Source organism: Echinops telfairi, unplaced genomic scaffold (assembly GCF_000313985.2).
Source record: "Echinops telfairi isolate 266 unplaced genomic scaffold, ASM31398v2 ScPeMD7_9;HRSCAF=40, whole genome shotgun sequence".
Lineage (NCBI taxonomy): Eukaryota > Metazoa > Chordata > Mammalia > Afrosoricida > Tenrecidae > Echinops > Echinops telfairi.
The window spans coordinates 23,768,403-23,779,389 of NW_022103906.1; the positions used below are offsets into that span (position 1 = coordinate 23,768,403).

The following is a 10,987-nucleotide window of genomic DNA, read 5'->3' on the forward strand; positions in this document are numbered from 1 at the left end:
CCGCTGCCCCGGGGTTTCTGGGCTCGCGCGTCCCCCTAGCCTGCGGATTCAGACGCTCGGTCTCTGTTTCTGTCTTTCCGCCTGTCTGTCTGTCTCCCTCTCGGGAGACACCACTGGAGGGCGCCTGCAGCCCGCGGATCGCTCCCCATTGCCCACCCACTGGCCGGTGGGACACGGAGAAGGGGTGTGCTCCCCCTGGCTCCTGGGGCTCTATTTCCCTCCCTCGGCGGCTGCCCACCAAGAACCAGGTCGGAGGAGGTGCCCGGTGATAGAAGAGGCACGACTCTTTTTTTCTTCTTTTTTTCAATAAGGCTGCTTTATTCTTTAAGGTAGGAACACCCTGGCCCATGGGAGACACCTCTCCTCTCCCAGCCCTCGTCTCCCCCCAACAAACTCCCGTTTCTCCGGGGCCAGTCCCTGTGGCGGCTGGGATCAACTTGCTGGTCTTGCCTGACCTTTTGGGGCTTCCGCAGATCCTGTGAAGCAAAGGAAGAACTGTTCGCTTGCCCAGGACTTGTGTCTTGGAACCTTCCCTGCCCCACGCTGCCCAGGGCCGGCCGCGACAGCGCTCCGGGACCACTGTTGCTCCAGGCTCTGACCCCGCCCCCGCACGCCCTCGCTCACCTGGGCTCCTAGATGTAGTAGAGGGGCACCTCGCCACACAGGATGCTCAGCGTGGTGCCCAGGAAGGCCGGATCGCCAGAGGACTCTGAGCCCGAGTTGCGCCTTTCCTCTTGCCCCAACTTAGGGACAGGCGCTGCAGACTTGGCCTAGAAAGGACGTCTAATTTAGAGCCTGGGGATTGAGTTTTCCTCTTACCCCCAGCCTTACTGTGGGACCTCAGGTGTGTCAGGCAATCTCTCTGAGCCCGTTTCCTCCCCAGAACAGAGGGGCTAATGCTAGAGGCACAAGCACTGAAGTTTTGTCTGGGTTGGGTGGTAGGTTGGATAACTTGGCAGGGGAGTGGGCAGAAGTGGTACAGGTGAGTGTCAGGAGGGCACACACCTGGCAGCCCACCAGGGACAGTGCTGTACAGTTGACAATACCCATCATCTCCCATTGTCCCCACAGCAACCGTGGGAGGGAGACAGCCCATTCCTTCTCACCCACACACCCACCTGGAAGTTCTGGAATTTTCTAGTGAGCGCCTCGAGACTGGGGATGCCCTCCGGAGTCATCTTCATGATGTAGCAACAGGTCCCAGGGGCGGACTTGTAAGCGATCAGAAGCTGGGCACAGGGACCAGAGTTCATTTAGGAAGGGCCCTGCCTTGCTCACAGCCCACCCGATCCTTGGCCAGCCCCATGGAAGCCCCATTGGCATCTGGGGCCTGGGCACCCCCAAGAGGAGGCAAAGAGGTTGGGGAATGGGAGACTTGAATGTGCTGAAGAGACACAACTGAGTGGGTATAGCAAACTCTTGTTACTGATGCCCAGAGTCCAGGCATACCCACCCGCTGGTAGTCGTACACGACCATGCCAGTAGAGCCGATGGAGAAGGTGGCAGTGGTGCCCTCGCGTTCACTCAGGGCCAGGCGCTGCTGGGCTTCTGGCCCTCCCATGCTCATCTCTAGGACCTGGGGATGGAGCATAATCTGTCTGGCATTCCTTTTCCACACACACACCCCTTCAGCACCCGTGCCCACCCTTGGCCCCTTTACTCAAACACAGCAGGCTGCTGGAAGGATGCTGCTGGGAGCAGGCTGCCAGGCAGTAGAGCAGGGGGCTTGTGGACAAGCTCGGGCCACGCCCGTGCCCAGTCCCTGCCTCTGTCTTTCCCAGGTGCTGCCTCTTTGCCTCTTTCCTCCTCCTCTCCGTCCCCCTTGAACGATATCTTGTGCGACCCCCGCCCCCCACCCAGGCCCTCTGCCCCTGCCCACCCCACCCCAGGTTTGCTCACCATCTCCGTATGTTTCTGGCTCATGTGAAGGCCCATGAGCAGGGCGCCTACAATCACCACGACGATGAGAACCACGACAACAACCACAATGAGAAGGCGTTTGAGGTGCACTGGGCAGCAGGGGATGCCAATCCGGCCCCGGGGGGCTGCTGTGTAGTCCTGGAATGATGAGACAAGCAGGGAGACATGGGTGAGGGCGTGGGATGACCCCCTCCTCTCCCAGCACAGGCTTTCCCACACCCTCCCAGAGCTGGGCAGTTAATCCTAGGGGCCTGCGAAGGAGGGCCGAGACGGTCCCAGGAGGCTGCTTGGAGGAGATGGGACTGGAGCTGCTCTGGAAGATGCCTAGAATTTCAACAAACCCCTAGATGCTTAGGAAAGAGGACTAGTTTGGAGGAACGCACAGGAGCCTGTTTTACCCACCTTATCTCCTACCATTTCCCATAAGTCCCTGGTACCAGCTGTGCCCCACTGTTTTCTACTCCCCAAAAGATCCAGGGTCCCTCGTTCCTGCATGCCCTTGCACATACCACCCCTTCTTCCCAGAATGCCTTCCTCCTTTTCCACCAGTGAGCTCCTATTTATTCTTCCAGATGCCACTGAAATGTCATCTGAGCCTCCCAAACATGTCTGCCTGCATGCTGCCTACCATGTTTTCCATATGCCTCTGGGGTGGCTCTCAATCCTATCTCTCTCTCCAAAGGGCTCGCTGTGGTCTTGGTGTATCCCCTTACTGCAGTCAGGGGTTGGGAGTCCACCCGGGGGCATCTCAGATGAGAGGCCTGGCAATCTACTTCTGAGAACCCAGCCACTGAAAGCCCCGGGGAGCACGGTTTTCCACAGAGGTCGATGAGATTGCCATGAGTCAGAATGGACCCAGTGGAAACGGGTTGGGTGGCTGGTTGAGTGGATGAATCTGGATGAGAAACAGACCCAGAGAAGCTTGTAGAGGCAAGACGTGCGTGCACACACACATGCACACTCATACAATCACACTCACCGGTGGACTCTCCATCAAGATCTCTTTGCTACCAGCATCCATCTTGCTGTAGGCTTCTTCCTTCCCTCATCTCTCAGGGCTGACCAGGGTCTTATATGCACCAGTGGGAAGAGGGGGCCAGATGTGAAGGACCAGGGCTTCTGTTTGCCAGCCAAGCCCTCAGCTTTGAAGTCTGTTTCTTCCTGGCCCTCCAGAACCAAGGCTCTGATAAGCCAGCTACAAGAGCATCCAAGGGCCCTTGGTCCTGGCACATGAGTCCTCTTGGCCCCAGTAGAGCAGACCTAGTGAGCTGAGCAAACTTGTCCTTGGGCAATCTGCACCTCTCACCGTGGGCGTCTTCCTGGAACACCTGGCTTTCTTGCTGGCACCTACCCCTGTAGCTCTTTGGCTCCTCCTGTCCTTCTGCAAGGTTGAACCGCTCAGGGAGCCGGGGGTCAGGCCCGGTGGACCATCCATCACATTTCCTAACAGAATGCCCCCGTGCCCCCGCCAAATAGGGACGAGCTCAGCAAGGAGATTGAGGAACGTGCCTGTAGACCCACCGGGCACTGATGAAGGCAGAAGATGCTTTGACATCCATTTAAGGGGGATCAGAAATGTCCATTTCTCCGTGGGTGAGGAGGTGGGGGGGAAGGAAGAGGGGAGTCAACAAACCTAGGGACAAGGGAACAACAACAGATCTAAAGTTGATGGTGAAGAGGGCATAGAATGCCTGGTGGGGTTTGATTAAGTACAGTGTAGTCTAGAGGAGGTACAGAGAGCCGAATGAAGGTCAAACATGATAATGGGACAGGAGGAAAGTAAAGGGAAATAGAGGAAAGAACTAGGAGGTAAAAGGCATTTATAGAGGTGCAAATATAGGCGTGTATATATATAAATATATTAATGTATAACAATAGGGATATAGGTCTATGTACATATATTTATATATTAAGTATTAAGGTAGCAGACTGACAATGGGTCTCTACTCAAGCACTCCCTCAATACAAGAACACTTTGTTCTAATAACCTGGCATTCTGTGATGGTCACCTTCCCTACATGGATGATCACTGAAGTCAAAATGGTGCATAGGCAAATGTGAAGAAAGCTAATGGTGCCCGGCTATTAGAAGATATAGCATCGGGGGTCTTATGGGCTTGAAGTTAAACAAGCAGCCATCTAGCAAGGAAACAACAAAGCCTACATGCATAAGCACACCACCCTATGTGATCATGAGGTGTCGAAGGGATGAGGTATCAGAGATCAGAAGACCCAAAACAATTATATTAATTTGAATGAGGAGGGTCAGAGTGGAGACCCAAAGCCCATCTGTAGACAACTGGACATTCCCATACAGAAGGGTCACAAGGATGGGACAAGTCAGCCAGGGTGCAGTATAGCACTGATGAAACATACAACATTCCTCTAGTTCTTTAATGCTTGCCCCCCACCACCACCACCACTATCATGACCCCAATTCTACCTGACAAATCCGGCTAGATTGGAGCATGCACACTGGAACAGACAAGAGCTCTCGGCACATGGAACCCACGACAGAGAACCCCCTCAGGAACAATAATGAGAATAGTGAGACCATGAGGGTAGAAGAACAGTGGGGGGACAGAGGGGAAACTGATCACAATGATTGACGTATAACACCCCCCCAAGAGGGACAAACCACAGAAACATGGGTGAAGAGAGATGGTGGATGGTGTAAGATATGAAAAAAAAATTTTATCATTTATCAAGGGTTCACAAGGGAGGGAGGAAAAAAATAAGGAGCTGATACCAAGGGGGTCAAGGAGAAAGAAAATGTTTTGAAAATGATGATGACAACATGTTTACAACTGTGCTTGACACAATGGATGTATGGATTGTTATAAGAGCCCCCAATAAAATGATTTCTTTTAAAAACAATAAGAAGAAAAAGAAGGAATAAGGTTGTGGGGGCAGAAACTTCCAGGACAAGCCAGGTGTTACCTTAAAAGAAGAAGAAGAAGGAAGAAAGAAAGAAATGCCCACACTTCCTCCCACAATGGGGTTCCTAACCTCGGACTTACCCCTAGTCATTCTTTCCCGACTTCTATCCACTGAGCCATTAGCTCATATCCGTGTACTTCATCCCCTCATGGGTTTGTAAGCTGAAGACAGCTGATGGCAGATCCCACGCCTGTCACTTCTCTCTTACGCCCAGAAAGCCATGTGCAGGGCTAGGTGTGGTGGTTGATTTGTTCCCAATCTTTGCGACCTTGAATCAGCCCACTGATACCTATCCCCCTACTCCTCTGTGCTCCTCTCTTTATATGCCTTGACCCCCAACTAGTTCCCTGGAGGAGCCCTGATGGAGCAGTGGTTACATGTTGGGCTACTAACTGCAAGGTCAGGAGTTTGAAACGGCAACCTCTCCCCAGAAGAAAGATGGGTTTTCTTCTTCTCATAAACGGCGACAGTCTCAGAAACCCACAGGGGCAGTGCTCCCCTGTCCTATAGGGTGGCTGTGAGTCAGCAGCAACTCAATGGCAGTGAGTTTGTGTTGTGTTGTTTTCAGTTAGGTCCCTGAGTGGTGGAGATAGATAGTGTACAACCACCGATCTGGAAGTCGGCCATTCAGCCGCATCCTGTGGGCCATGGTCGAGTGGGCCGGCTGGTAGTGGTTGGCTTCTGTACGGATCCACAGGCAGGACAATCTGATGTACACCGTTCTCCTCTATAGCACGTGGCGTGAGAATTGACTCAAAGGCAAAGGTCTGGGTTATTTGGTTGGATGCCAAATTAGCCCCAAGAATGCCTACCGCTCACTCAATACAGGCCTTCCTCGGCCTTCTCTACTCCCCTCTGTCGTTTCCCTGCCTCTTCCACTGAGTCAAGCCTACTCATGACTTGAGTTTGGCGACCTTCTTTCTCCTGGGCTCCCTTTCACTATGGGCCAGGTGTTCTCTACCATCCCTTTCCCCCAAAATTTTCATGTGTGTGTAAGTCATAGCCCTCACCCCTCACCTGACTCCCTGACCCTCCTCCATGTTGACTCCAACACTTCAGCCCCTTCCTGGCCCTTGCTCAGGGGTCCTTCACACCTTGGCTCTAACCTTTAATCATGAACTGGCCTCCCTCGCTAGCCCTGACAGGCGCCCTGTGCCCACAAGGACACCCTGACCAGCTGGAGGGCCTTCACTCAAGAGCTTGCACAACAGCCTGGCATTGGAGCCGAGAGCCCCTCACAGGAGGGCAGAGGGAAGGGAAATATTTGCTCCCATCACCCTCCTCACCACACAACAGTCCTCTTTAAATATTTGCCTAAGCCTCTCTCAGGGAGAGTGTCCTAGGATGCATGGAAGAGGGGGAGGGGGCACTGTTCAGGGGGAGTGGGGAGAAGCACCCTCCTCTCAGCTTAGCCTCAGCTGTGCCCGGGTGCCAGATGCTGGAGACAGCCCCCCTGCAGTGTCCACCCCTGTCAGCTCCCCAGGGCTCCCGCTCCTGCCTTCAGTTGTCCTGGCAACAGTGGGATTGATCGGCTGACTCACGAGTACTGGGCCTGAGCCAGGTGGGCAGCGGGCCAGCGGGAGAACTGCGGGCATCTCGGGGTCCCTGCGGGCATCTCAGGAGGCCGAAGTGTCCAGTTGAGGGACTTGTTCTGAGCAGGTGCTGGGGCCTGCCATCACCTGTGGGTGTCGGGAGAGGAAGGGGTCTCTTCCTAGAGAGAAGCCGCTGCTCTCCTGGGGGCTCCTATGGCTGGAAGGCTGCCTTCAGGTTACATGTCGTTCTCCGAGCTCCGGAATTGCCATCCCTTCTTTTCCATCTCTTCCTTCTTCTTCACTCGATGTTTGTCTGCTGTCAGGTCAAGGAAGGGGAGCCTCCACTTCCACGTGCTGTCACCAGCTGGGTAGAGTCTTGAATCCTTGGAAGAGGGCGTTTGGTCAGGCATCGCATGGCTCTTCAACCATGAAGTTCCCATCTCCCTCTTTAGCCATCGAGGCGACTATGCCCAACCCCAGTCCGCTCCAGCCTCCTTCCTTCTTGACCTCGACTCTAGCCATTTTCTCCCTCCTGGAAAGCCCACCCCCAGAATCTTGCCGCCTCTCTCAATATCCCTCATTGTAAAAGCCAGAGCCAATACCATCCCTCCAAGATGTCCCTTCCCCCACAGGGCCTTCTCCGTTCTCTGGGACTCTCCTTCCACTCACCACACTGTGGTTCTTGTCAGCTGTGGGTATGCGTGCGGTTGGGTGCCTGGTCTTCCCAACTAGACTGCAGACCTGGTCCACAGGGCCCGGGGCAGGTGTGGTGTTGAGATTTAATTGTATTCTACCATCCAAAAGACTGTGTCAGGGGAAGGTGGGAGAAGAAAGGGGGAACTGATGACAATGATAGACATCTACCCCTCTCCAGGGTGACAACCACAGAGACACGGACGAAGGGAGACAATGGATGGTGTAAGATATAATAATAATTTATAATTTGTCAAGGGTTCATGAGGGTGAGAGGGTGAAGGAGGTCAGAAAAAAATGAGGAGCTGATACCAAGGACTGAAGTAGAAAAAAAATGTTTTAAAAAGTATGATGGCAACATACGTACAAATGTGCTTGACACAATGCATGTATGGATTGTTATGCAAGCTGTAATAGCCCCCAATAAGATGATTTATTAAAAAAAAGAAAAGACTGAAAAAAAAATTTAAATAAATTTAAAAAGACAAGACTGTGTCACCAGCACTAAGGGGCTCTCAGCAGACCATCACTAGGTCACGTGTTGGGTCTGTGTCCAGCTAAGTGGTCTCACAGCCAGTTCTGGGCTCTGCGTGTGATTTCCTGTCTTTCTGGGCTCTAGTGTCCCATCTGTGAAATGATCTGATGATGTGAAAGTCCCATCATCATGACCATCTTCTCTATTTCTCTCTCTCTCTCTCTCTCTCACACACACACACACACACACACACACACACATACGATGATGTGAAAATCCAGTTATCATGACCATCTTCTCTAATGCGCATGCGCGCGCACACACGGCACCTCTTGCTAGCTAAGAATAGGACTGAGATGCCCACTTTGTGTCTGTCTCTGAGTTAAACCCCTCTGAGAGTCAGGGGTGATGGAGAGTCCCATGGGATCCCCCCCTTCCATGTACGCTCCTCCTCATCCTCTCTCCCAGCCTCTCAGCTGCAGGGTATGCAAGAGGATTCACTCTGCCCTTTGTGTGCTGGGCAGAGCCGTGCCAGGGACGAGTGGGGGCGGCTGCCCAGCTGCCCCAACCACCCTCCCCACTCCCACTGCTCCCTTCCCACAAGCTGTCATAGGGAGGGCAGCCTGAGCAGATGGGTGGGCAGTGGCGAGCAGGCATCAAAGGCAGGGGCATCCCTGGCTGAGAGAGGACAGACTTAAGCTCAGACCGGAGACTCCTTTGGTGGCAGGGGCCAGGGACAGCTGGGGAAGCATCTTAAACCTAGGCATCTCAGCACCCTGGGATGATGGAGGATGTGCACTGGACAAGGAGCCCCGGACACCTGACTTCCAGGCTCCCCTTGCCCTTTAGCTATGAGCTCTTGACACAGCCACTTCCCTCCCTCTGAGAGGTTGCATGGCAGGGCAGCAGTTCTTCCTTTTAATCATTTTATTGGGGGTTCATACAGATCTTATCACACTCCATACATATAACCATTGTGTCAAGCACATTTGTACATATGTTGCTATCATCATTTTCAAAACATTTTCTTTCTACTTGAGCCCTTGATATCAGCTCCTCATTTTTCCCCTCCCCTCCCCTCCCTCATGAACCCTTGATAATTTATAAATTTTTTTTCATGTCTTACACCAACCACTGTCTCCCTTCACCCACTTTCCTTTTGTCTGTCCCCCTGGGAGGGGGTTATATATAGATCATTGTGATCGGCTCCTCTTTCTCCCCCACCTTCCCCTTACCCTCCTGGCATTGCTGCTCTCATTATTGGTCCTGAGGGGATTATCTGTCCTGGATTCCCTGTGTTAAGAGCTCTTATCTGTACCAGTGTACATGCTCTGGTCAAGTCAGATTTGTAAGGTAGAATTGGGGTCATGATAGTGGGGATGAGGAGGCATTAAAGAACTAGAGGAAAGTTGTATGTTTCATTGATGCTATACTGCACCCTGACTGGCTTGTCTCTTCCTTGTGACCCTTCTGTGAGGGGATGTCCCATTGACTACAGATGGGCTTTGGGACTCCACTTCTCCCCCTGCCCCTCCATTCACATCGATATGATTGTTTGTGCTGGGTCTTTGATGTATGAAGGGCAGCAGATCTCGAGCTGTTTGTCTGCAGGACTCCCTTATATTCTTCAAACAAGATCAAGGAACTGGGAGAGCTTTCGGCTATGTGGGTTATCCATGCATCTATTGTTACTAAAACCTTTTAATTTCTTAGTTTGAAACAGTAACCCTAAACTCACTTTAAGTTAACATACAAAAACACATTGTCAATGTAAATGACTTTTTAAATTTTTTGTAAATGACTTTTTTAAGGAAAAAATATATATTAGAAGAATACCATTATTTTATAACTGTCTTAGTAAACACCTCTCTTATTAATGCTTTCTGACTTAATAGATACCATGTGGCTTCTGGGAAATTCCTCCATACTTTTGTGAGCACTGGTGGGCATCGCAGTTACATGTCGGTCTGCTCATCACAAGGGAAGCAGTTCAAAACCACCAACAGCTCCTTGGGAGAAAGACGAGGCTTTCTACTCCCGCTAAGAGTCATGGTCTCAGGGACTCGCAGGGGCAGCTCTACCCTGCCCTCTAGGGTCGATTTGAGCTAGAGTTGACACGATGGCGGTGAGTTTTCCACTTCTTGTTTTACTGTGAGTGCATGGAAGTGTGAAAGGTAAATGGTGTCTCAATATTACTGGGAAAATGGTCTTGACCCCAGGGAGTCCCTGAAAGGTTGTCAAGGACCACACTTTGAAAACTCCTCTTGTAGAACGCCAGCAAGCTTTGAAGTTAGACCCAGGGACCACCAACCCATGCCACCAAGTCCATGCTCACTCGCGGAGACCCTCTCTGGGGTTTCTGAGATGGTACATTTTTCTGGGAGCAGACAGCCTCAGCTTCTTCCTGATGGACTTAGAACCCTACCCTGTCACTTCCTCCTCCGGATACTGGGGGCCTCATTTTTCTTACCTGTGAAAGGGGATTCATCTCACCAACCTCATGAGACTGAGAGGACTGTGTCCAGTTTACAACACACGGGCGGGTCTGATGGGAAGCTTGGCCATATGCCTCTCCTTACCGGCCTCAGTTTCCTCATCTCTAAAACAAAGGGCTGAATTGGAAACCGGCCAAGGCTCTCCGGAGCTCCAACAAGCTGTGGTTGTGTAGTGAGAAATGTTCCAGAATTCCACATGCTCCCACTCGGCCTCCAATGACCGCGTCCCTTAGTGGCTCAGAGACACAAAGGCGCATTCTGTTCAGTCACCAGGGAGATACATGTGAGCGCGCGCACACACACACACACACACACACACACACACACACACACACACACACACAGGGGCTCTGTGGACACACATGTGCAGGCCAACCTAGAGAGGCACAGGTCATCCATGACACACCCACGGACATCTGCCTAGAGGCTGTGTCCCCTAGAGGGCCAGACACAGGTACCACACACAGGTACGAAGTCGCAGGCGGCATAATGCAGGAAAACCCCAAGAGGGAAGGGACACACGCGGCGCAGAAGCAGGTGTGCACACGCAGTCACCCCCAACCCATGGATGCCCCTGTGGACACGCACACATGACTCCACGCACAGACGCCCTGGGCACCAGACAGACCAGCAGATGGCCTCGGTGCCCGCCTTTGGGGCACACAGCAGCACAGGCCCACAAGGGCTCCTTTCTCTGCTTGCTCCCGGGCCCGGGACTTCCCCCACCCCGCCCCGCGCGCGCCCCCGCCGGCCGCCGCCGCAGTCCGCGGCCACCCGCTCCTGGCCAGCCCTGGCTCCCCAGCTCCGCGCATCTCTCCTGAGCCAGCCCGCAGGAGCTGCCAGGGTGGGGACAGCGGCCGGCGCAGGAGGGCAAGAGCCGGCGCACGGTGCGCAGACGACAGCCGGGCCCTTAGTTGCGGCTGCGGCTGCGGC

At 53.1% G+C, this 10,987-nt stretch overlaps 2 protein-coding genes across 2 annotated transcripts in view; one reads left to right on the forward strand and one right to left on the reverse strand.

Annotated features, from left to right (window-relative positions):
- Window positions 1-321: 321 nt before the first annotated feature.
- SFTPC (surfactant protein C) lies at window positions 322-2,941 on the reverse strand. The gene is made up of 6 exons (XM_004707591.2): window positions 2,900-2,941; window positions 1,900-2,058; window positions 1,454-1,576; window positions 1,119-1,229; window positions 625-770; window positions 322-476 (listed from the first exon to the last, which is right to left on the reverse strand). The coding sequence occupies exons 1-5, from the start codon at window positions 2,939-2,941 to the stop codon at window positions 633-635; spliced, it is 573 nt and encodes a 190-aa protein (XP_004707648.1). The 3' UTR covers window positions 322-476; window positions 625-632.
- A 6,737-nt stretch (window positions 2,942-9,678) lies between these two features.
- LGI3 (leucine rich repeat LGI family member 3) overlaps window positions 9,679-10,987 on the forward strand; it is a 9,144-nt gene continuing 7,835 nt past the window's right edge. The window contains exon 1 of the mRNA XM_004707689.4: window positions 9,679-9,684. Within this exon, the coding sequence (XP_004707746.1) occupies window positions 9,679-9,684 (6 nt within the window). The remainder of the gene's footprint in view (window positions 9,685-10,987) is intronic.